Source organism: Protomyctophum parallelum (assembly GCF_964188405.1).
Source record: "Protomyctophum parallelum genome assembly, chromosome: 1".
In the NCBI taxonomy this organism is placed as follows: domain Eukaryota; kingdom Metazoa; phylum Chordata; class Actinopteri; order Myctophiformes; family Myctophidae; genus Protomyctophum; species Protomyctophum parallelum.
In genome coordinates this window covers 79,115,833-79,142,706 of record NC_139697.1, presented here as the reverse complement: position 1 = coordinate 79,142,706, position 26,874 = coordinate 79,115,833, and the positions used below count along the sequence as shown (strand labels likewise).

The window sequence follows — 26,874 nt, the reverse complement described above, 5'->3', positions numbered from 1 at the left end:
CTGACACCTCAGAGGAGACAATGTTACTACCACCTGGTTGTGCCTCTCTCTGTTCCTGCCTCAGTGAACTATTATCTGCCCTCAGCTGTGCTACCAGGTCCCTGAGCTCTTGTAGCCCAGCCTCCGAAGCCATGCTGAGCACAGAAATTTTCCAAGACTTACGACCAATTGGAGTAGTACCCAACCCCTGCCTTGGAAACCAGGGAGCCAATTCAGGTGACCAAGGGGGTGCTCCCACGTCCCACCACCACACACTGCTGCTTTGCTTCACACTGGAAAAAAAAAAAGGAACAAATTAACCACAATCCACACAGAAACCCACAGAAACCAATTGTTCTAAACAGACAAAGAAAAGAAAAAAAAAACACGTCTCTGCCAAGCCTATTCTTAATTTGTAAGTCCTGCCGACCCACGCCAAATGTGGTAAGGTGGTATTGCTTAAGGTAGCCTACTACGCCACCTGGGGAATTGCGCCCCAGGAGATATTTACTAAATGCAATACTGGACACCCGGAGCACGTAATGACTCCCCAATGCAGATTCAGTATACATATATATAGGCAAGGCAGAAACGTGTGTAACCAATATACAAAAGTCTTTATTAAAATACTTGGTCAGCAACATAAAAGTTTATAAAAGCAATTAGATATTTCATACAGCAAGATGACGGTTCAATAAATAAAGGCTCCCAAGGTCTAAAATGCTATAAAGTGCTATAAAGTGCATAGAGCGGTATATATATTATATATAGATAATACATAAATACATATATATCAATATCGCACCACTATACAAGCCAGTCGTATCCAATTTAGAGGTAATACAGCACTAAGTATCTATACATATATCGACCAAGATCAAGTGGAATACGTTATAATATAGGCGGAATATAGATAACGATGCCCGATATGGGCTACAATCAACCAGGGCCCCGATTCAGGCGACCACCGAACGGACCACTCGTGGCCGTGGGATGAGCCCTCTCGAACACTGCGGTACGAGTGTGTGTGTGGAAGGTTAAGGTCAGCAAAGCAGCAGGTGTAGTACTGGCCCTGAAAGCACAACGGCTGTATTAAAATACTACTCTTATACTACTAGTCACTGAGGCAGGAACAGCAAAGACACGCAAACTCACCCGCTTTAATGAGGCCAACGTGCACCGTCGTTGTACCCACTGCAGCGGTAGCCAGGTAAATAATACAACTGTAAACAACAAGAGCCCAGGTTTATACTCCCATGGCATCACAGACACCAAATGAATATAAATACTGCGGAGAGGGAGGAACACCAACCTGGTGGCGTGGTGTTGGTTCACAACACGCCGAACAGGACACAGGCCAGAGCGAGTAGCTCCAAGGCTAAAACAACAACAAGTGCTCAGTCAAGTTCACAGTCAACTATTAAGTGCAGGCGATCGTAACAGCAACGTATAGAAACATACCTGCACTGAAGTGCGGACCAAACACACTGTCACCCGACAGGACAGCTTCATTAAGGATGATCACCTCAATGCGGCGGAATAACTCCTGGCCGTGAAACCCACCAGCAGTGTGGCAGAGAGAGACTGACAGCTGACAAACACTGCCGACACGTCACCTTATAAAGCCAGCCAGGACACTCATCAAGCCCTAATCAGTGGGCGGAGGACGGCTGTGACTCTGATCCATCCACCAACAAGGATGGGAGATGGGCCGTGTCATTGCACGTCCATCCTGCCACATTTACAACAGGGTCCACATTGTTCAATTTATCAAAACATTTAGAGACATACAAATAGACACTTCTATATAGTTAAAGAACAGAACAGGAATTATAGGAAGCAAAAAGGGAAAACATACATATACAGTGAGGGGAAAAGGGGGGGCGGTGGGGGGGATTCAGATTTTACAGGGGCCAGTTTCGAATTGCAGCCATCCGTAGGTGCCCTTTGAGAGCGGTTTTGAAGGAGTCCTGTTGCATGTTTACATTAAATATGAAATGCAACATTTCACTAGAGTGTAAAGACGCTGTGTTCAGATTACCACACTTGAAACCCAAATATATTGTCTACCATGCAACAGTAATACAACAAAATAATGTGTGTGATATTGAAATGCAATTTTAATTGTCATATCAATATTTATAACACCCAGACAGCTAATGCAGTGTTTTCCAAACTGTGGGTCTCTCACTCAACAGTAAACAAGCCAACATACAGTGTAAGTGTACACTTGAGTTTTGGTGTTTAGTAAGAGTCATGACTGTACTGTTCAAGGTGTATAGCTTGCTGCAAGAGGATGACTGTCATTTTCAAGAAGAACATAGCAGATCTACAAGCTCGTAGTGCGGCACAGCGCTATGAGCTTGTAGAGCTGCAATTTTTCAATAGCTAAAGTATAACATGATCCTTAAAACACCAAAAGAGGTTCCCGCCCAGAATGGGTTAACCATACAACCCCCTTTGCCACACAGGCCCAGGAACTGCTTCACACAACACCAGCTGACACCTCCAAGGCTTCCTGGGTGATGGCCTCCTTGGGTGATGGCGAGATGGAGGGATCAGTGGAAGGCAGCAGAACATCCAGGCTTCACCACTACATCAAGGATCCCACAGATGTCCATGGCCAGCCAGCACCTGCCCCGCATGGAGTGGACAACCCTCAATCGTCTGAGGACAGGTGTGGGACGTTCACAGCGAAATAAGCCCAGTTTGGCCCTGTGGGAGGGAGAGAGATTTTTTATTTGCAGTGTTGCAATGTCAACCTGTATAGTACACACACTGCCCACGCTTGATGAGTTGAATACATAGAACCAGAATGGAAACAAGGCCTGTGTTATCCTTTTAGCATTATCTGTATCTCTGTACTTCTACACTGCTTACAGCAAAATACATCTGTATGAATAAATTCTGTTACATAAACAGAGCAATACATTCTTCATTTGATTTATTTTTAGGATGGGATTTCAACTGTTGCTAGCTGATACATTTGCACTATATATTGTATCCCACAGTTTTTTTAATATTTTATCTATTTTCTAATACTATTTATCTTTATCTTTGTATGTATATAAGAGTTGTGTAATTTCACAGAGTTCAACAGAAATGCTTAAAAGTATTTTATTTACATTGAAAGAAAAAGGGATGGTGTGATGTGCTATGATTTATGGCAATGATGATGACTATATACTATTTCTATATCTAGACCAGTGGTTCCCAAACCTTTTCATGTCAAGGACCCCCACATTGACACTAATCAGCCCGCGGCCCCCCTATTTGAAAACATATGCCAGGGACCCCCATAAGGGAAGACTTTTTTATGGCTCTAGCAGTGATTCTCAATCCATTTAATTTCAAGGACACCCATTTTGACATGCATTAGTCTACGGACCCCCATTTCTGGCATTTCTATCTCTGGGTCCCTCAATTTATATTTCAAATCAATGTTAATTGAACTGAGCGTGTACAAATGGAACCATTTGGTTCCATTCTTTATAATCATCATAACTAAATATAAGCAGTATAGAGTAGAACATCAAGGGCAGAGAAATAAGTCACAGACACAGTGGTACAATTATAACTCAACATATTTTATTATTTTACATCCAGGTATGCCATTACCAGGCAGTTAACTGATCAATAACTAACTTTAACTATGGATACATCTTCCATGAGGGGGAATCGAACTCCAGTCTCCAAATCCCCTACAAAGAAAAGTGAAAAATTCTGATTGGGTGAAAAAGATGGCAAAACTGCCTGGCAACAAAGGCAAGCCTTCGTTAATTTCATTGGCTGTCCGGCTTTGCCGACTATCCGCGACCAGCCCTAGAATGAATAAAGAGGATGGTGCACGGAGGCGCGGCCTAGGCTCCTGCGGGAGGTTTGCACATGCTCAGTGTAAACAGGAACTGCGATGAAGGAGTGTTCTAGCAGAGGTGCTAGATAGAAAGCTCATAACTTTTGATGTAAATAATGAGATCCAGAACAGTTGAGAATTTAACAGCAGCCACCCTTCCCTTTTCAAATGTTTTGTATCATCCACAGCACTTGAATGAACAGTATCCATGTTCCTTTGTCATTTCACAAAAATAAAAGTTTGACACATGTACTAAAGAACATGGAAAATCCACAAAAGAAAATATACAAAAACATTAACATTTAGTGAATGTACTTGTCCTTTATCTTTCAGTCTGTTATACACAAACAAATTCCACAGTTATGAAATTGATATACTTTTTAAAATAAAAACAAAATCAACTTTGTACTATTCTCTTTTTGTGATATCCTTTTTATTATTTCAGTTCAGTGTCAGCAACTCTCATGCACCTCTAGCACCTCTGTTGGAACACTCCATCATCGCAGTTCCTGTTTACACTGAGCATGTGCAAACCTCCCGCAGGAGCCTAGGCCGCGCCTCCGTGCACCATCCTCTTTATTCATTCTAGGACCAGCCCTGTGTTGAGAGCCTGATCATCAGACCAGTACACCATCTCTCATCGTTGTTGTAGTGTTCTTTTGTATTTTAGCCTTCAGTTAGGTAAAGTTGAAAAGTATTAGAGGACTGGGATTTGAACATGAAATGTCTGTGATGAGAGTCTGATCATTAGAGGACTACACCATATAATTAATTCAGTGCTGTTGAAGTAAAAGGGAAGTTGAAATACTCCAGCATTGAACTAGCTATAGGAAGAAGTCCTGACCTGGGACCAGGGAATATCTGTGCTGAGAGCCTGACCATTAGACCACTATACCATCCCTCAGCGATGTTTCGTGTTCATTCCCCAAAAATAATTTGTTCAAAATCTGGAGCAATCCTGCAAACTTTGGAAGTCAATCTTAGCCAATCAGGATGGAATATGGGAAAGCGGACAGATTTGTGTTGATCGCATGACTATGGAGATAGTGTATACTGTATACCAATTTGTGTGATGTATGGATAAAATGGGTACGAGTAGCCTAATGATTAGGCTACTAAGATCGCCTACAGGGGAGCAAATGTAAAAAGTGTCTCACATTACCCCCGTCTCCCCTACAGTACAGAGCACAGTACACTACAATACAATACAGAGCACAGTACAGTAACTATAGCAATAAATGTATAGTTGCACCGCTCACTTCACACAGGTGTGATCCCCCCCCCCCCCCCCTTGACATGTCATGGCGGGGGCCGGGGGGACAAGTGTCAAGCGTGTAGTCTGCAGAGTGCAGACTGCAGCCCTCCCCTGTCCCTGTCTGTCTATCTATGGTCTCCACACCCACCACCACGCACATGACACGAGTCACACGACTGAACTGGCATTACAAGTGCAAGAGTTGACACTCTCTCGGATGTCATCAGGTGCTGTGTACAGAGCTGATATGAAAATGCAACAAATCTTGCCGGCGATTGCAAGTATATTGCAACCTCGATGGATACAGCATGGACCCTATGCGCAGGCGCAGACTCTTTCTGTTTTGACGTGGATCGTGTTCACGCCCATTCATCGAACGTGGACCAATCGCGTGCGGACAATAGGCTTCTTGCCCGCGTCACTCACAGCACGTGGCCCTATCACCGCCCAGTGCGTGGAGAGAGCTGGGCGGGGCCTGCGGGGTGGAGGGTCACCACAGTGATGTTTAGATGCCATATTCCGGAGGAACTATCGCGCTGCGATTGGCTAGCTGGTTGTCCGGCCAACCACCCACATACAAACAGGATACAGATTGTAACAAGATACTATACTGATTTCTCTGAAGTTCATTGGACGATTATGTTCTCTAGCGTTGCCATTGCGCGCGTGAGATTACGCACACAGCTGTCAAAATAATTGGTCAAATAATAATATAATAATAATAATGACATAAACATAACATGACATCCTCCTGGCTCGTGTCGTTGGTTGCCTGACAACCAACTACCCAATCTTGGCGCGGCTGTTCACCCTGGCAATGGGATGGAGACTCTACCTTTCCCCCTTGCAGCGGCGTCAGTGGATCCAATGAGATCACGCCGCGTTCCGGGCCCTATGTGAGAACAAGCCGGTCGATGATAAAGAGGAAAAATAAAAACTACACAGAGGCGTTGTTGTGTGAATGAGAGAGAGAAAACGAGGAAACTGCTGACAGACATCCAGGGGGGAAAACGCTTTTTAGTTGATTAGTTTGAGTCTCTGTCAGCCACGCGCGTGTTGCCGCACCATCCGTGCTGGTTAAAGAGAGGTAAGTTGTGTCATGTGTCACTCATGTATTCTTGGTGATGGCTGGGAGGCAGCAGGCTAGCTAACAGCCTGTCAAACTTGTCGTATAGGTATGATAATCAAGTTGGTAGGAGTATCTTAATTTGTTTGAACAAGGCAACACATGGATTGAGATTACCTTATTGTCCAGCAATGACTACATTTAAATGTTCAGGTGTAACCATGTAAGGACTAATCTGTGACGAGCCAATATGTGCAAGTTGTTTCCAGAAAGTAAGAGCTGTGCTCTTTGTTTTTGAATGGCCAGGTTGTACCTGTGCATCCATTTGGTGTTCATGCGTCATTTCTGGAAGTATCCACGTTCAGACACATGCAGATATAGCCTGTTGTTCTCCCCGAAAGACTCATAACTGATTGTTATGCATTGTGTACTGTCAAGTCAATGCCTTTGTCTCATTAAGATCAAAAGAGGTGCATTATCCTCCCGTTGAATATAATTGCAGTAAGTGTGCCTGGCTGCTACAAGTTGTAGGTGTTAAAATCTGACACACTTATGACACACTTGACAATGGTATTAATGCCACGTGTTTGGAAACTGTCCATACACCTCTTGTACTCAATGGGTGAGTGCACTATTAAGTGCAGTGCACCTGGAAGGTTGCCCAACCGAGGTACTAATTGATGATCCTCATCCCAGTATCCCACTTGAAGTTAAACTACTTTCAACTCCAAAGACAACCAATATGAAGGACACGGAATAGTGGTGAGAGATCATGATTTATTGTCATGATCTGTTAAAATGCCCCTTGCAAAATGTTTTAATGGTTGGGTAGGGAAATGGGAAATAGAGCCTTCTAGCTTCACTATGGACAGGACAGGTTAGTGTAGTGAGGCCAGTGAGGTTGCCATAAACTGGAAGTTTTGACTTGTAAGCCCATGAAGTGAACATTTGTGGTCTGTAGTGTAAACACAGATATGACAAAACATCACGATGTGTATTTGAATAATATATCAGAGAAATATTTAGAATATTTGGAAAAATGAATTAAAATGACATTAATTGAACGAACTAGCTAGGTTATTATATAAATTGACATGTACAATAAAAAAGGTTATTATACTACTAAATGTGGCACATTTAACTGGCTGAGCCACCAGTCACCCCTGTCCACCTTTTGTAACCTTACTGTAATTATACATTCATGCAGACCGTCCCTTCTGTCCCCGCGACCCCGCCTCTAAATTAGTTTTTTCTGACCTATCCTATGCCAGATCTTTTGATCTGATCTTGATTTTGGAGAGTCCTAGACCACTTATTGCCAATGTTTTGACCAATGTTTTGTATTGAAATCTAATTGGAAAAACCAAGATTTTGATAGATCATAAAACATGTAGCCTAAATTAACTACGTTAAACATGCTGCATCACGATGCGTTGTGAGCTTGTAGGTCTGCTATTTCGGTGACGTACCCAAAATAAAGGCCAGATTGAAAGTGTTTACCAATAGTCAGACACACCATTAGTCAGACACCCTCCCTAAACCCTAACCTCACAGGAAGCCACATTTCTAACCTGCATCACGGTGTTGTCTGACTAATGATTGTAGGACTGTTGGTATGTCAATCCGACGTATGCACCCCAAAAATCAATACATATCTGCTGCATAATTGCAATATAAATGTTGTCAAAGTATACTAAATAATAGCAAATACTTTGTCAAGACCTGAAAGTATATCAGTCGTGTTAGTACATAAGTAACTTAAAATAGGATGCAGCAGATCCTGTATGCTGGTTTGAAAATCAATTAAATGTAAGTAAATACTGAGTGAAGGCATCCATGCTGCAATAACAGTTGCAGTAAAAGTCCATCTCCTAGATAATGACAAGATGCGAGCCTGCTCTATGAAACACATTTTTAACCGTTTCAGCAGTGACATCGAAATTATTACTGGCCAGTCATGTATGTTGTCTTAGCAGAAAGAGAGTTCCTCTAATCCTCTTCAGTTCATGGACAGTGACAGTGCAGGGGGTGGACTGGCCTGGGGTGGCACGGGGCACAACTCTGCCATACCTGCCGACATTAAATTGTAACCCCAGTCAAAAAAAGTCTGGATCAATGATGCATTTTGTTTTTGAATAACAGGTTCATCATGAGGAGAAAGCTGCCATTGTGTGCTCTCTTCTGTCTGGTTCTGGCAATGTTGCCTTCTCATACAGGTAATGAAAAGAATGTCACAATGCCACATGTCTTTATACTGAAAGATCCTTATTATTTGCAAGTGCACACTGAAATTGAAGCAACTATAAGTAACAAAGTAAATATGAGAAACAAGTTCAAAGTTACTAATACAGTATGTGCAGCAGAAAAAGCTTAACTGTAAAACATCTCTGAATTGATTAGGCATCACAGTTTATGAAATCAAAGAAATACAGAAATTAATTATAGTTGTCGTCCTGGCTCCTGCCCAAAATATATGAAACACATGCGGCGTGTCTCAGGGGTGGCTGGATGGAAACCACAAGGTTGCCAGTTCGAACCCGGGCTCCACCAGAATTAGTGTCAGAAGTGTCCTTGAGCAAGACAATGAACGCCAAATTGCTCCTGATGTGCTGGTTGGTGCCTTGCATGGTTTCCGCCGCTATCGGTGTATGAATGGGTGAATTCTCCCAATCTATGTAAAGCGCCTTGGATAAGGCACTATATAAATGCACCTTTTACCATTTACCACATACTTTGTAAATATTCCACCGTTCAAGCTGTCAATGTCAGATGCAGGCTTATCAGATAGATAGATAGTTAATTGTTTAATGTGTTTTTTTAGATTTGATTCTATAATGCTGTACTACTTGAAAACCTCTGTTGCCCATGTCTCAGAACGACATTATCTGCCTATAACAGTTTTTATCCTCTTTGCAGCATCTGTAGCAGTCATGTCTGTTGACTTGGGCAGTGAGTGGATGAAAGTAGCAATAGTGAAACCGGGTGTGCCAATGGAAATTGCTCTCAACAAGTGAGTATATCTGTCCCAGTATTTTAATCTCATTGTATACTATTTGAATGTGTTTGACCAGCTGTCCTCATTGTGCATTACTACCTTGTTACCTTGCACCTTGAATGTACAGTGCTTACTGCTTGCATGCGACTTCATTTCGTAACTTTAACGTTATGCTAATAGCGTTGCTATTGTGTATTCTTTGGAATAGCATGATAAATGTTTTCTTCCTTTTTTTTTGTGGGAAATGGGTATTAAAGTTAGTGCAGTAATCTTCAATATTTATATATATTTTTACTTTATATGAATGCTCACATTTCAAAAGCAAGCACAGTTGGTTGCTTGTGAAGTGTACAGTACTTTCCAAGCTGCCTACAGTATATTGTAAAGTGTCTTCTGTATAGGGAGTCGAGGAGGAAAACGCCAGTAGCCGTGTGTCTCAAGGAAACCGAGAGACTATTTGGAGATGGTGCATTAGGAGTGGTGAGATGCTTTCTTGGATTATTTGACACGTTGAAAGAAACTCCACTTGAACTTTCAGCAATGGAAGGATTAGTTGCACAATGAATATATGGCTCCACTCAGACAAATGTGACATAATCTTCCTAATGTATTTTCTAATACATTTTGTCAACTTGCCTCTATTTTTAGTCTGTGAAGAACCCCAAGATCGTCTATAGGCACCTTCAGAGCCTACTGGGCAAGAAACACGACAACCCCCAGGTGGCACTCTACCAGAAACGCTTCCCTGAGCACCAGCTGCTAGAGGACCCGGCCAGAGGCACAGTTTACTTTAAAAACTCAGAGTAAGTCTTTCATGCTGTGGTATTGGCATTAATGTGGACACTGTATGGACGTGTATTCAGTATTTTAGCTGTGACGTGAGCGCCCCCTCCTGAGATACTTCCGGGTCCTACTTTTGTGTCGCTTTTGTGTCCCCATGGAGTTATACTGTGACGCTCCGTCGGACTAAATCTGTGACGAAAACAACCACAAAAGTCTCATTTTACCGCTTTCCTCGCAACAACAAAGCTGCGCTGCTCTCCAAAATCTGTCTGTGACAGGCCGTCTGCCCCACATGGAATACTATCGCCATTTTATTTTATTGTGTCAACTAAATCCTCATTAATGCAAACTAGATTCAACATACTCAAGCCTGCACACATTCTAAATATCCCCCGAAATATTTTACAGAGCAAATGGACTGTTGCCACCTTCAATAATAATGATAATAATAGTCTTTATTGTCTCCACCTCATATATTTTTGTTGTCATGGAGACTTGTACAAAACATTCATAATTCTACTCGAGTTGGAAGCATTAAGACCCATTTTAACCCTCTATGGCTTCCTTTCTGAAAAATAACGTCAATTTAAAAAGATTCACGCGTTTAGATATTCTATTTACAATGGGATGCGGACGGGAGCTGGTGCCACTTGGACCTGGACGTAACGTAGCACTACAAAATGACGTCGGACTTAAATACTGAATAGAGACACACAGGGACTACAAATTTCACGCCCCCAAATGAGACCGCAGCCCCACTTCTGGTCTGTTAGAACGGTGTACTGCAGGCCAGCCCATAGAAGTCCATTGAAATTACACTGTAGTTAGCCTACTTTTAAAATAATACGAAATTAACTGAAGACTATATTGATTTGAATAAAAATATGTTTCCAAATGTATGAAGTGTCTTTGTCAACATATATTGTTTTCTCAATAGAGAATGTATTTCACATTTAATTAACCACTTGAAAGAGTTACCCATAATGTTAACAGAGCAGAGTAGAGACAGCAGACAGAGAACCTGTCGCTTTTAAGGGACGTCACTGCCTTTACGGGGCTACGAGCGCTGACTTTGAAGAGTGGAACTTTCAATAATAAATCCCGATCCCGACTGACTTTGTTCATTCATGTCTATATTTTGAACATGTCATGGGCTTATAGATATGCTCTACCTAACGCGGAGCTCCGACGGTGTGTTTTACCGTTGTCAACTTTACCGTTGTCAACAAAAATAACCCAGCTAAATGGAGGAGTGGCATATCCTGACATTTTCAACTACCTAGGGAATTTTCCAGATGAGTATTAATAATAATTAGTCTTGCAATTAGTCTTGCAAGATGCTGTTTGGATAATTTTCAACAAATTCATAGCATATAAAACGAAACACAACAAATATATCTGGGTATTGAAAAACTCAAGGGATGCGACCGTGACGTATATACTGTGCGACCACTTTGACTTGAGATTTACAATGCTAGCACCTTTCACAAACTGGAGTATATTATAGTACATTGTGGGTTGTATTGACAGCTGCAATACACCGTTGAAACGGACCTGAAGTGGGGCCGCTGTCTCATTTGGGGGTCATTTTCAAGCTTTGACAATCTCAGATTTTACCCTGTCAGCATGTTTCATTATTTGAGATACTATGGTGTGGCTTTTATTTTGTCTATTAAAGGGTTAGTTCAGATTTGTCTAAAAAACAAATGGTTCGGCATGCAGCATTCACACTACCACATCTGCCTGTGGCCCTGAGTGCGCACCTATGACCATAGTGTGTGAATCTAAAAACTTGACAAAGGGCATGCTTACTTCAACTGTGACCTTGCTCTGATGAATGCAAATATCTGTCTAAAGCATTTACATAATTTCTACACTGCTGCTTGTGTTTAAGATCAGCATTAGTGTGCAGTGGTTGTTACTTTCCTCTGTATGACTTGATGTTCTTATTTCTGTCAGAGAACTACAATTTACCCCTGAGGAACTCGTCGGGATGGTCTTGAATTATTCTCGTGCACTGGCTCAGGACTATGCAGGTCAGTCATTATTAATAGTAAAACATACATTTTACTGTCTAGCATTGTATGCAAATTGTATGCTGAGTTTGTTCTTTTTTCCCCTCCCCTATTTTACCTATATCACACTAACAGAGCAACCAATCCAAGATGCCGTGATCACCGTTCCAGCCTTTTTCAACCAGGCAGAGCGTAGGGCAGTCCTGCAGGCTGCTGAGATGGCGGGTCTGAAGGTCCTTCAGCTCATCAATGATAACACAGCCGTGGCCTTGAACTACGGAGTCTTCCGAAGGAAAGACATCAACAGCACAGCTAAGGTGCTCAGTCACAGTATCTGTTAACCGCATCAATTTACATGCATTAGGTTCACTGTTGACAAAACCTGTACATTAGGTCCAGCATACATGGGGATTACAATGATGGTTATGAAAAGGAAGCTGATGATGCCTGCAAGTTCATAAAAATATGCCGTTATATAAATCAGTATCTTGAAAGCTATATTGATTTTAATTAATTATTAGCTTGTTGATCTGAAGGGGGAAATAAAGGAGGGAGCCAAGGATGGACCCCTGGGGTACCCCTGTAAATTAACTATATAGGGTATTAGGGATTGTGGTTTTTAAAACGTGCCCTAAATTAATAGTCGCTAGGACACAAACAATGGTCGTTTGAGGATTATGCTTTCATAATTATGTGCTTGTAACCTTGAATGATCTGATGTGAATTTTGCTCCCTCACAGAATATGCTGTTCTATGACATGGGTGCAGGATGCACCACGGCCACCATCGTCACCTATCAGACGGTCAAAACCAAGGAGTATGGCACTCAACCCCAGATGCAGATCAGAGGTGTAGGGTGAGTCCTTTGATAACAGAACAAATATCATTACATACATACATACATACATATGACGGTCCCAATAGCCTAGCTTCTCACTGTGTTTGGAAGGTATGCATGTGTAATATGAAAGATATGAATGCATGCTGATGCAAAGATAATGTTGTGAGGAAATGAGTAGTGTATGACCTTCAGTGTGTGTGTGTGTGTGTGTGTGTGTGTGTGTGTGTGTGGATAGTTTCATCCCTCCTAAAGTGTGTGAATAAATCGATAGTTTCATCCGTCCTAAAGTGTGCTGTTCCATTTGCCCCCCCCCCCCCCAGGTTTGACCGTGGATTGGGGGGCTTCGAGATGGACCTGCGTCTGCGGGACCACCTGGCCGGAGCCTTCAACAGCCAGGGTAAGAGTAAGAAGGACGTGAGAGAGAACCCCCGCGCCATGGCCAAGCTCCTCAAAGAGGCCCAGCGGCTGAAGACGGTGCTCAGTGCCAACCTTGACATGATGGCACAGGTCAGTCCAGTGGTGGGAGAGGTGCTCCGCTTATTATTATAACCCATTAAGACCTGAGGTCCATTCTGGAAATGTCTTCTAAATCCTAAACGGCTTTCTGGAAAAAAATAATAGTGGTGCTCAACCTTTTTGTCAAGGACGCCCAAAATCATATGTATTTGGCTGTGAAGTGTTCCAGGGACCCCCAGAAGCAAATATTTGAGTTAAAAATGTAACCAAGATTTGCACAAATCTTTGAATAGCCAAAATATAAAATGATTTTTAGTTAAAAAAAATTTTTTACAAAGATGTAATGTATTACCCAGTCAATTGGTAAAAGCAACCACAGTGTAGAAATACTCTACGTTCATAATAATAATATTTCACATCAAACGATTAATCTGGTCATGCCTCATTCATACAGATGTTTTTCTTTTATGTGAATTTATTTTAAATGCTCCCGGTTAAAAGTCCTGCACTGTATTGTCCCGAATGATATTCATCTTCAGTCTGTTCAAAACACCCACAACAAAACGACACATAGCACAGAAAAACACATCATCAATACATGGTCTGCACTGTACACAGAACCATCCTATCGGTGGGGCAGTTTGTTTAATGCCTGGATGGCTGAGGGAACAAAACTCCCACTAAAGCAGACCTTGTTCCACGCTAAGGTTCTGTATCATTGTCCACATGGCATGAGGTTGAAAAAGTGATACACTGGATGATGATGATGTGTCATTTGATATCGAAAGTGCTAACCGTGTGATGGCCTTATTGTTAATATCAGAATGTGTGGGTGTAGGAAGTCTGTTGATCTTGGACGCAATACGGGTAATACTGAAAAGTTTGTTTCAGGCATGGACAGTATGGTATGTGACAGTGCAAAAGTATTGGCATCGAAATATAATGTACAATAATCACTTAAACCCTCTTATACAGAGCGTGTGATCTTCTAGATGGGCTATTTTTGTTTTGAAGATTTCTTATAAAAAATATGAATAATTGTGAATAATCTAAATCTGCAAAGAAACTAGTAACTAAACTGTCAAGAGAATGTGGTATCAAAAGATCAACATGTTGATGTTGTAGAGTAGCAAAAAGTAGAAATACTTGCGTAAAGGAAAACTACCATGACATTGTACTCACACACGCACACAGTACTACTAAATGTACTAAATGTACTCACTGAACGTGCTAAACGTCTTTCTCACTTCAATCTCATGTCTCAATCCTCTGATGTCTTGCCAGGCTTTCTCACATTACACATCAACACGTTTCTCATCTCTCACATTACTACACGTAGTGTTTGACCTCAATTCAAGCTAAAGGGGATGAACACGTGGAAGCAGACAAACACAATGTATGTTTTTGTTTTGTTGCTAACATTCCATACTAATAGTGGTTACGCACGAGACAACAAACTCTAGCCAAGTAGAATTACAAGGGGGATTTCTTTTTAAACATAAACAATAGGAAAGGTGAGACAAAAATTAAACGTGAAACTTGTTTGATATTTAAAAAAATCTGTCTTTATTCCAGGTAGAAGGACTGATGGATGATATTGACTTTAAAGCCAAGGTGAGCAGGGCTCAATTTGAGGAGCTGTGTGCAGACCTTTTTGAGAGGGTGGCTCGACCTGTGCAGGATGCACTTACCTCTGCAGAGATGACCATGGTTAGTGCCCTCATCACCTATTTCCATTTGTCCATTTCTCTAGCACTAAATGTCACACACAGCATAATATAAATGTAAATATGAATTGGCCTTTAAAATGCACCGGGTGCATTTTAAAATGTCTTGCGATGCATTAGCCAATAAAGGCTTTTAAATGTTTCCACAAGAGTGCCGTGATTGCTTTTTTTTTTTCCATTTTTATTTGTTCAACTAGAGAACACTAGAGAATCTTCATTATGAAATGTTATTGAGGTTATTTTAATGGATTTAATGAACGTGGAATGTGAAAAAGTGTGTGGTGTGCACACACATTATTATGATATGTCTGTCTTTGAGCTGTGAGTCTGAGGCCTGTCCATTTCCTCTGACAGGATGAGATTGAGCAGGTGATCTTAGTCGGCGGTTCCACTCGTGTACCCAAGATTCAGGAAGCGCTGCTCAAAGCTGTGGGGAAGTAAGTGCAAAAAAGAAACTCACACCATTGAACGAAACTGCGCACTGATCAATGAAGACTTTGACGACACTATTGCTCATTATTTTGTACATATTGAAATGTATTTTCGGTGTCCCTCTTGACAGTTGATGGTGTGTGTGTGTGTGTGTGTGTGTGTGTAGAGAAGAGCTTGGGAAGAACATTAACGCAGATGAAGCAGCAGCTATGGGTGCTGTGTACCAGGCTGCTGCCCTCAGCAAGGCCTTCAAGGTCAAACCTTTCCTGGTCCGAGATGCGGCTGTTTTCCCCATTCAGGTAATAATGTAATAATTTACTGGCTGATGCCACTGCATAGAACATGTAAAGCACTCGGGTGCTTTTACCGTATATCTGAAAACATTATAGGTTAGAAATAAGCCACGTAGTAGCACATTTGCTGATATCCACTGTCTGTCGCTCAGACTCTAATTTGTAAACGGAGACTAGACATACATGGATGTAGCTAACATCCCATAGCCTGAAGGGACACAACGTTCTGATTGTTTAAGGCTTCTGTTTCAATCTGAAACAAAATGCCCCAAAAAACCATTGCACCCCCACTTTAAGAGTAAATGCATGTTCTTTTATTCAGCCACCCCTTATTCCACCTTGCATTCTTGTTGTGGCCAGGTTGAGTTCACTGCATTCTTGTTGTGGCCAGGTTGAGTTCACTCGTGAAACAGACGAAGAGGACGGCACTAAAAGTCTGAAGCACAACAAGCGCATCCTGTTCCAGAGGATGGCACCATATCCCCAGCGGAAGGTCATCACCTTCAACCGCTACAGCGACGACTTCTCCTTCGACATCAACTACGGCGACCTCAACTTCCTGGAACCGTTGGACCTCAGGTCAGATTCACATGGAATCTGAGCTCTCTCCCCTAACACCCCATGCTTTCTGAAACACTATCTTGAAAACGTAAAATATGCTATATCTGAATGTAGCTTCTTTGCCCACTGTTTGTCCTGTAGAGTGTTTGGCTCTCTGAACCTAACCACCGTCAAGCTATCAGGGGTGGGCAGCAGCTTTCTGAAGCACGCAGAAGCAGAGTCCAAGGGAATCAAGGCCCACTTCAACATGGATGAGAGTGGCGTGCTTCTGCTGGACAGGGTCAGTGGCACTGTTCGTTCACATTTTAACTTTAACCACACCGTAGTTGTCTCCACCAGGCCGAAGGCATGTGGGGAGAGTATGTTTTGCACTCCGTCCGTCCGTGTGTCCGTGTGTCCGTCCGTGAACAGCTAATCTCAGCCACCGTTAACCCGGTCGATGGCAAATTTTGCACACACACTCCCTGGATGCCAACCATGAACCTCTGCCCCAAACTTTCCAGAACGGCCTGTTATAGCGCCACCAGGAGGCCGCTTTGTGCAAAACAAGTTTTTCGATGCCATATTTTGCACACACACTCCCTGGATGCCAACCATGAACCTCTGCCCCAAACTTTCCAGAACGGCCTGTTATAGCGCCACCAGGAGGCCGCTTTGTGCAAAACAAGTTTTTGCACAGTACACCTACAGATTTTGTCCAAACATCACGCAAATTGGTACACAGTCTCTCTAGAGCCATTCAACGAAACGGGTCTTTCAGATTTATCAGACTCCATCCTGATTGGTTAAGATTGGCTTCCAAAGTTCACAGGAGTGCTCAGTTTCAAACAAAATGCTGCAAATCATGAACACATCGCGTGATTTCCGTGAAATTGTGCACCCACATTCCCACTAGGCCGAGGACGAAATGCCACATGAACAATTTCAACTCAGCCTCAAGGTGGCGCTATAACTGGCCGAAAAGTGTTTTTACCTCTAACTGCACGGATCTGTGGATAACCTGGTGGAGACCTGTGCCCGGAAGGGCACTTTTTCTAGTTTTTATTAAAATGGAATCCATCCGTCATTGGTAGGCAAGTATCTGAATTCTGAACTGTCCATAGCCCATCAATGAGACTTACAATGAGTAGAGGGAAATTGTGCCATCTTATCGAGTATTAGTGAGGACCAAATAAGTTATGGTTGAAAACCTAATTGTTGACCTGGGCCCCAGAGTTTTATTCTGTGTCCCATCCTTTTAGCCCTCTACACCAAATCTCTTTTTTGTCGAATGTTCACCTATTCTCACATCACATGCCCAGAATGGGGATGCTAGGGTTCGTTAACATGCTGAATTGCAGAAAATACCATTGCATTAAAACAGTTTGAGTTCTTGTTTGAAATGACCAGACCTGCCTACCGATGATATAACTGGTAGGCAGGTTTCTGAACTGTCTACACACTGAGTCATAATTCAAGGACTTGAGGATGGGAAGAAAATGTTGCCTTTTAAATCATGATTTTAATCTACAGGTTGAGTCCGTCTTTGAAACTATTGTTGAAGAGAAGGAAGAGGAATCGACATTAACAAGTACGTTTGGCATATTTACGCAATGTATTCATTTCCACAAATTACTAAGGCAAGAAAGTATTTACTATACTAACTGTCAAGTTGACTGTTTTACATTTTTTTACTTGAGCATGTTGGAGATGTTTTCATTGAACTGGCCTTTTTAAAAACTAGTTTCAATCTACTAGTAGCGCTGATCAGGGCTGATCACACAAAGCTTGGCCAATCAAATCCGTGTGTTACCTTTGTAACAAACACGTTTGTGACAGGATTTGTCCAATACAATCCGGATGATATGTTTGTGAGGCCCCTTGTATTATTATAACCACTTCATTCCATATTAACATCGCCACAACATTCATTTTGATTGGTCTCCCCCCCCGCCCCTCTTTAGAACTGGGAAACACCATTTCCAGCTTGTTTGGAGGGGGATCCACAGAACCTGCTGCTAATGCGACTGAGCCAGTTCAGGTAACTGCTGCTGCTGCTCCGGCGTTATGCCTCTGTGGAATAATGTATTTTACATTGTGCATTGTACACATTTTCATCCATTTCATTCATTTTAATTGGGTTAATAACTCATGAGCACGGAATGTGATGTATGACGATACCCCTTTTTCCATCTACACCACATCTCTTTGACAAAAATAGCTTGTGTCCAATTTCATATTCATCTCTCTCTCTCTAAACGTCCCTCTTTGTGTATTTATGTCCAGGATGAGGAGGAGGTGCCACCGGAGTCTGGAAAAGAGACAAAGGAGGAGACCCAAAAGGAAGAATCTCCTCAGGAGGACAAGCCCGAGGACAAGCCCGAGGCTGCAGAGAAACCTGCAGATGAAGAGTCGTCGCAGGAGAAAACAAATACAGAAGACTCTGGCAGCCAGGCTGACACTAAGGTGCAGAACATTTCCATCCCACAAATGGAGATTAGGTTATCATATTCATATGCAGGACATGTTTGGGGTAAAGGAATGTTCAGATGCACCTTATCAGATGAAAGCTATGCAAAATTATATAATTTAGCCAGCATGTTTTTAATATTTTCTTTCGAATGCACCAGCCCTGTAATGCATGATCATACCAGTGACTACAGTCCCACAAACAATAAATAAAATAAAATGTGATTACACTAATTTTCAAGCAATTGGGTTATAATATTAATACTTGGGTAGCCACTTAAGATAACAAACTGGTTGTTTGTGGTTTAACTCAGTCAGCTCAAATTGACATGCCATTTCCTTTTTTATGATTTTTACCTCTGATCATGAAGGAGGAGGAGAAGGAGGGAGAGACTTCTGGAACGACTGAGGCAGAAAAAACGACAGAGGAGAAGGAAGTAGAGAAAAAGGAAAAACCTCAAAAGAAGGCCAAGATCGCTGAGGACATCAATGCGGAACTCGTCATCAACGATCTTCTCAATCCGACTGCAGAGGAAATCATTTTATCCACGAAGAAGTAAAGAAAATGCTGTTTTCTTGACTTTCTGTAATAATGCAAGATGCAAGATGGAGGGTTAGTATAATAATCTTGTTGTCTTTTCAGGCTGAAGGACTTGACAGAAAGAGACTTGCAGAAACAGGAAAGGGAAAAGACACTGAACACTCTTGAGGCTTTTATCTTTGAGACACAGGTAAGATACCTGAACAAATCATCAACTAATAACACATGGCCGCTGCATGCATCGACTCTTGTAGATGGAGTGCCGTGGTTTTTTTCCACCCTAAACGTGATCATCAGGTGTTTTTCAAAAAAAGTGTACAGTATTTGTTAAAATGTCGTTTTTACGTGGACACACCCACCAGTTCATTACATATGCTTGGTTTGCCTGGTGGGTGGTGATCCACCTGAACTGAAGCCACAGCTGTGGTCATATGATAAAAGGGGAGGGGATGATATTATGATGTCACTATATCACTGGGTTTTTTTCATTGGCACGTTTGACTGTCAAGGTTTCAGCCTCCAAGAAGAAACCCTAAATACAAAGGGAAGACACCATTGCACATAACAACCGCACCAAGGGGTCTAATGAAGTACCGTCGCCTCATAAACACATGAAAAACTGGAAAGAATACAAAAATCACTCCATCTTTATCAGTTGTGTCTCAGTTCTTTACCTCTACGAAAGGAACTTGGCAAGGAAAACTATAAAAATTATATTTTCAAAAGACCATTTTAATGCAAGGAAAAATAATTAAATTGTAAAAGACTCAAACAAAGTTCAGTTCTCTGATGACAATGTTGTGTTATCGTTGTTATATTAGCTAGTCCTTACCCGTTCGAATTTATGAAGACCAAATTATGTACAGTGTGGGTAATGCGATTTAATAGATCATGGTATTGATGTATGTATTTTGAGGTGTAGTCAGTCTGAGACTGGGGGAGGGAGTTGGGATGAACTTGGGGATTTTTTATTATTTGGCAGACCACATGGGGGACCCCCCCCCCACGCATACCGTGGGGGGGTCTGTGTATTCCTCGTTCAGATTCTCAGACGTGTCTCTGTCGCACACACACGCACAGTGCCCCGTCTTTGACTCGTTGCCATATAGAGTTATGTTATTTGTCCTGGCCGGCTCGTATGGGCTCACACGTACGCGCGACCTGTCAGTGGGCGTCAACACACGCAAATGTGGCACCTCGCCCTCACCAAGGTCCCATCTTTTTTTCCTCTGAAGGACAAGGTGTACCAGGACGAGTATCAGCTTGTTGTGTCGGAGGAGGAGAAGGAGGAGATCTCGGGCAAGCTGAGCGAGGCCTCGGCCTGGATGGACGAGGACGGCTACTCAGCCAGCACCAAGGAGCTGAGAGAGAAACTGTCCGCGCTGAGGACCCTGTGCAAACCCATGTTCTTCAGGGTGGATGAACGGCGCAAGTGGCCCGACCGCCTGGCTGCCCTGGACAGCATGCTGAACACCTCCAGCTTCTTCCTTAGGTGGGTGAGGAGGACTGAGGAGGAGGCGTGGGTGTAAAGTGATGCTACACTGTTTATTTTATTGTATTTAATGTGTTTTTGTATTAATTCAACCTTTTTTAGGAGTGCTAAAATGATTCCAGAAGACGATCAAATCTTCACAGAAGTTGAGCTGAAGACGTTGGAGAAAGTGATTAATGAGACCACGGTGTGTAGTAAATTAGTAAAAATCTCTATACTGCATAATTGTGTCTCTCACCATAAATAACATATGGCGGGCAACAACATCCTGTGACAAAGTATAAATATATGTGCAGTTTGTGCACATTGTGCATGTGTTCTACAATGTCTAGGCAGCATTATTTATGGGATTATAGTGGATTAGTTCAGTCATGTGCTTGACTGTTAGTGAAACTTAAATAATAACCCCTGACCTCTTCCCTCACCAACTACGGCCACCTCAACCCAGACGTGGAAAAACGAGACGGTGGCGCTGCAGGACAGTCGCTCTCCCACGGAGCGGCCCGTGCTGCTGTCTAAAGAAATCGAGTCCAAGCTGACATTACTCGACCGTGAGGTCAACTACCTGCTCAATAAAGCCAAGTTCGCCAAGCCCAAGGTCAAGGCCAAAGCCAAGAACAGCACCACCACCTCCGACAAGACCAGCAAGGCCAATGCCACAGCCGAGGAGAAAGTGATCCCTCCTGTGGAGGAGAGCACAGACAAAGACAGTGGTGGGTGGAGCAGTAATGAGTGATTTAATGTACCACCTTGACCTTGTAATGTGCACCTTTCTTCTTCCCTAAAATCTGTTGTATTAAAGCGAATATTTGATCCTATTATAACAATTTAGTGTCAAGAGAAAATTGTGGATTTTATTATTTTGATGCTTGCTTGTCTCTATGAAAGGGTGGTTATCAACTGTATACAGTTTAACTTTTCACAACTGCTATAGGTATTGTGCGAGATCATAATGGAGCGAGAGAGAGACCCCTTTTTTATTGTTGGACTGATTTTGTATTATTATTTTGTATTAGATAAAACTGAGGAGGTCCAGCCAGGTGAAGCCCCGCCCACCGAGGAGACTGCTGCTGCTGCAGAGAATACGGAGTCGTCGGCTCCATCAGAGCCTACAGAGGAAGCAGAGAGTACAGGTAGGTCTGCAGTGCATAGAATCACAGTACAGGTAGGTCTGCAGTGCATAGAATCACAGAGTACAGGTAGGTCTGCAGTGCATGGAATCACAGAGTACAGGTAGGTCTGCAGTGCATGGAATCACAGAGTACAGGTAGGTCTGCAGTGCATGGAATCACAGAGTACAGGTAGGTCTTGACTTGAATAAAAATCAAAGACGCTGAAAGTGTGGAAGTAGAGCTCTTAACATTTCAAACGAGCTGACATTTCAGCCAATCCTACATTGGTCTAATCTAAAAACACCAGCTATGGTTTTGTGAAGGGTCATTTACAGTGTGTGACAAAATCCAGGAAATCCAGTACAAAAACGTGTACATTTCTTTTTTCCCCCTATACTATCTAGGACAGGGCTACTCAACTTAACACATTAATTGCTTATGACAGAATATTCCGTCATATAAAACCGTGAGCTGCTTCTGACCGAATTATCTGTCATTAAAGCCCTTTTAATGATATAAAACGAGATCGCTGTAATCCTTTTTTTTTTTTTTTTTTCTTGGCCATGCCATGCCTTCTTCATTGATTCTAGACATGTTTCGCGCATGCGCACTGCCGTTCACGTCCTTCTTTACGGCCCAAATAAACTGTCTTTTCTCACTAAATCCACATCGCTCTCCATGGTTTTGATCATAACGGCAATGTTCTGTCCTCATTTCTGACTTAACCAAGCATCTCGTTTGGAATATTAACGCTTTTAAAGAGACATCAGACGAGGTAGCACAAAGTAGTAATGGAAGAATTCACCTCTCGGTTTTGGGGGGGAAATGGAAGGGGGAGGCTTTTCAGAGTAAAATCTGCCCAGCTGCTTGGCACTCTTTATTCTGAAGAATTCCCCGGCAGTAAGATGTGGTTAAGATGGCTCAGGGGCCACTCAGCAAAAGTCCAAGGGACCTTTTGCTGAGGGACTGAAACTTTTACAAATCTATTTTGTAACAGACTACATGGCCACAGTAAAAAGCCACATTTCCAATTATAAGTCCAAACCTCAATGAGCAAAAACATTGTGATTAATGATGAAGTTACAAAATGAGGCTTAATTCACAAAATGTGAAGAGAACATATAATGAACAGAACATCACAGGTGGATAAATTAGTAAGTGGGCCAGGGTACAACACTTTTTTTTTGAGTTTTTCTTCTTTCTAATTATTTGTGCGGCCCAAAAAATGGTTTGTCATGATTTGTCAGGAGCCGAGTTGGCTTTGTACGAGGCTTAAAGGTCTTTAAATAAATACTTTCTGAACCGTCTGTGGAAAATGAATGGGAAATTCTCTTCCAGTGCACTCGGGGGGGCGAGACCATGACACTCTATAGGAATCGGCACCGTGAAAAGGGTAAACATGCTCTGGAACCTTGAAATAGAAACGGGTGATTCGGGTGATTCTCTTTCTTTTCTGAAGAAATTAACTATTTCCTAGCCTTGCATCCCTATTTTTGGCATGTCATTATAGGTAAATTTGTTCCTTTTTAAATACATTTTTAAATCCATGTTACCCACCGGTGATTTAGCTGGCAAAGCCTTCTTTCATTTATAATTTTATATGAACATTTATTGAGAAATTGCCATCATATTTCTTAGAATACTAAACTGTCTAGCTCTGTCCCATATTACATATTTCCCATTTTTTGCCCTCCTTTTTAGGACCAACAGAGAAGGCCAAACCTGAAAGCCACATAGAAGATGAATTATAACAGCTGGAACTGAAAATAATTTCACTATTTATTGACAGTGTATAAATGTTAACGTTTCCTTCTCCCTTTGTTTTGGTTTGTTTTAATTACCTTATTTGTTGAACTCTTGGAAATGTGTTGGATGAGATTAGAGGCCACTCAGCTTATCTATATATTTTTTACCCCCTTTCTTCCTACACTGTAAATTTCTGAGTGTTAATTTAGCTCTGTCTCCAAAAGGAACCAAATCGGCCCATAAGGGTCGCTTTGGTTCCATTTGTACATGCAAAGTTAAAATAACACTGAGGATTTTACTGTGTATCTTGTGCTATTCATCTGTTTTCCAGTGTCATTGATGTTGTGACATCATGGAGCACTTAGACTGCGAGGATGCAGTTCACTGAATTAGACCCACCCAACACAGTATCAGTGCCATATTATCTTATGTTCTGCCCTGGTGTTCAAGAACTCCCACATTTAACTTCAATTAACAAGAAAGGCACAGTCGAAATCTCTGCTAGGAGGCATGCCCTAATAATATTGATGTATGCAGTTAAATTTGTACCTACAGTCATGAGAGTAGCGCATCGTCTGTACTATCTTCTTCCTGGGATGTCGATGACATCATTCAAAACGTTATTTATAAATCCATCATGTCTGTTGGGCAACTCTATGCGTTAGTGATTTCAAGGTGGCACTGTATTACGCTATATTAGTGTTGGTGCAAGCTTTGCTGTGTATCGGAACTCTAAACTCTGTAAGAGTGGAATTCAGGCTGCCTTAAGACAGTTTAGACTGAGTTCAATGTGCGCAGGCAATTAAGACTCGTGATTTTTGGGAGGGTGGGCGGGGGGGGGGGGGGGGGTTATGTTGTCACGTATATTTTGGTATTATCTAATGTCGACATTTACCGGTAAACTTGCATTCTGCGATTGGCTGGGAAGAAGAAAAGACACTTGACATTGAACGATTTGAAAAATATTTCAATGATAAATGGTGCATTTATGTAGTGCCTTTTTTTTACCAAGCGCATTACATTTACCCATTCATACACACACATTCACATACCGATGGCGGAGGAAAATGCTAGGGATCGAACTGGGAACTAGAAATATTATGCTTATTGGCCTGTGTGCAAGATTAGCAGACGTGCATACACACACACACACGGGGCATGATCTCCTGGCAGAGATAATGACTGCTATGCAAACACTTGCTCAAACTTTGTGCACTTAAGAGATAAGATATTCATGTTTGCTTCAATATTTACAAACAGAACCAGCATAACTTTATTTGTATAGCACAGACAGGAAATGACGACAAATCTATGAAAACCTCAAATGTATGTAAAATTAGTTGCTTTTATAGTAAATAGATGTTTAAATCACCTTCAGCCGGTTCAAGTGTTCAACAGTTGTGAGTAACGGCTTTTCTGTACAGGTTGTCAGACTGCAATTCCAGTAAACTTGAAATATAAATACCTGGGGATCCTTAACTCGAAAACCACTGGACTAACCCTATAGTTCCTGTCATGGTCACACAGTGTTTAAATGACGGATGTACACTATCAAGTGGTCTAAGAAGTTACAGTAAATTATTTTCCTGAAGAGTTGTTAAAGATGGAGTGCCGTGAGTTTTTGGAGTTAACATTACTCTATAGACCCCCAGGTGTGGTTAGAATATTGAAATAATGTCTTCTCTGTGTATTTTTGGTTTCTTCTGAAAGCTGAAAGCCTTTGAGTCAAAAGGCCCAATTGAAATGACAGATATAGTGACATCACAATATAATCCCCTCCCCTAACCCCTCCCCCTTTATCATACAACAACAGCTGTGGGTGCGGCTTCAGTTCAGGTGGATCACCACCCACCAGGTAAACCAGGCATACTGTACTATTAATGAACTGGTGGGTGTGGCCACGTAAAATTTAACACTTTCTGTACACTTTTTTTTGAAAAAACAATCTTCCTAGTATAATCATAGTACCTGATGATCATGTTTTAGGGGGGGGATCTCAGCATTCCATCTTTAAATATGGCCATATTATGCAAAAGCCAGGGCACTCCTAGTCAAACCCCAAACTTGGCCAAAGAAGATGATAATTCAACTTCATAGGCCTATAGCATTTTCATTTTTCAGTGTGTTTCATGTGTAGCTCTCAACTTGTTTCATTACTCCCTGATTGGCATTCGGATTACCTTTTGAGAGCTTGACTGTTGCACTGATGGTGGACAAACCCCATGTTTTAGTTTCATAAGCTGCTAAATGGCTTGGTCCGTTCTCTGTTCCTTACCTCAACATGCAGACGTTGTCCCTTGGCACAGATCCATGTCACATGTTGAAAGTTCTTAACCTCGGTCACTCGGTAGGAGGGAAGTGAACAACTGAACTTGGATTGGTAACCAGGGTCAACTGTGTTCTTCAGAGTGTTTGTGTTACGTATGTGTGTGTGAGTGTGTGTGTGCGTGCGTGCATCGCCTGAGATAATTTGAAGATGGGGAACTGCAGCAAAGAATAGGGAGATGACAATATTGTTTTGTTTCTAAACTGTTAATAAAAATCTTTTTTTTATTTGGTTGTCCTGCAATTTAAAACATTTGTACTGTATTTTATATGCATTTTTCTGTGTAGAGTTAGTTTTCCTGTAGCGCAGCTGCCCTGCAACTTGCTCATGGATTTTATTTTTAACTGACCCCTGAGAATAAAAAATTTCAGGAAGCCCTATTCACAAAGTGTTTGGGACATTAATATCGGCATAAACTCAAAATAGTTGTTTTCAAGAACTTTAATTCAGTGTGAAAACTACTTTTGAGTTTAGAAATTAGCATTTCTTACAAAATGATTGCACATTTGTCAAGACAACGTTTGAGTCCGCTTGTGCTTAACTTTTTTATATTAAGAATTATGAGCCATTACCTGATTTGTGTTATATTTAAAGAGAAATCCCACCCGTGTGAACTGAGTGGTGCAACTCCCCTCTCCCCCCCCCCCCCCCCCCCCCCCCCCCTCTCTCTCATTCTCTCTCATTAGCAGGCAACAGTGCAGCACTATCTCTCTCTCTGTTTCTAGCACAACAGCGCCCTACTGGTACTCATAGTCATACTGGTGCTCATAGTCACATAGGTGAACACAGAAAAAAAACACTCAAAAACACTGCTCCCAATATTCCAAACAGTGACCAGATGATGAAACATCATCTGAGTGTCCAATAGGAGTGTGGTTAGTCTACGTTCTATATTTTCCTATCGGGAGCAGGACGATTTGCCCATTTTTCATAGTCGAGCAAGATCAGGCAGA

General features: G+C 41.9%; 1 protein-coding gene across 1 annotated transcript; it reads left to right on the top strand.

Moving 5' to 3' along the window:
* The first annotated feature begins 5,969 nt into the window (after positions 1–5,969).
* On the top strand, positions 5,970–26,148 carry hyou1 (hypoxia up-regulated 1). Its single transcript, XM_083774661.1, has 24 exons — positions 5,970–6,174; positions 8,296–8,369; positions 9,070–9,163; positions 9,550–9,628; positions 9,797–9,951; positions 11,891–11,967; positions 12,082–12,263; positions 12,687–12,802; positions 13,108–13,294; positions 14,819–14,953; positions 15,325–15,407; positions 15,569–15,701; positions 16,087–16,274; positions 16,398–16,536; positions 17,769–17,826; positions 18,200–18,276; positions 18,522–18,701; positions 19,076–19,260; positions 19,348–19,435; positions 20,481–20,737; positions 20,840–20,924; positions 21,186–21,450; positions 21,754–21,870; positions 23,551–26,148. Exons 2-24 carry the CDS (start codon positions 8,303–8,305, stop codon positions 23,598–23,600), a joined length of 2,997 nt encoding a protein of 998 aa, XP_083630787.1. The 5' UTR covers positions 5,970–6,174; positions 8,296–8,302; the 3' UTR covers positions 23,601–26,148.
* Positions 26,149–26,874: the final 726 nt, after the last annotated feature.

Bases quoted from the DNA above. Each gene is read 5' to 3' on its own strand.
- hyou1 (XM_083774661.1), top strand. From the start codon at position 8,303: ATGAGGAGAAAGCTGCCATTGTGTGCTCTCTTCTGTCTGGTTCTGGCA. The intron at 15,702-16,086 runs GTAATAATGTAA...TGTTGTGGCCAG, and splicing joins CGGCTGTTTTCCCCATTCAG to GTTGAGTTCACTCGTGAAAC. The intron at 18,277-18,521 runs GTAACTGCTGCT...ATTTATGTCCAG, and splicing joins ATGCGACTGAGCCAGTTCAG to GATGAGGAGGAGGTGCCACC.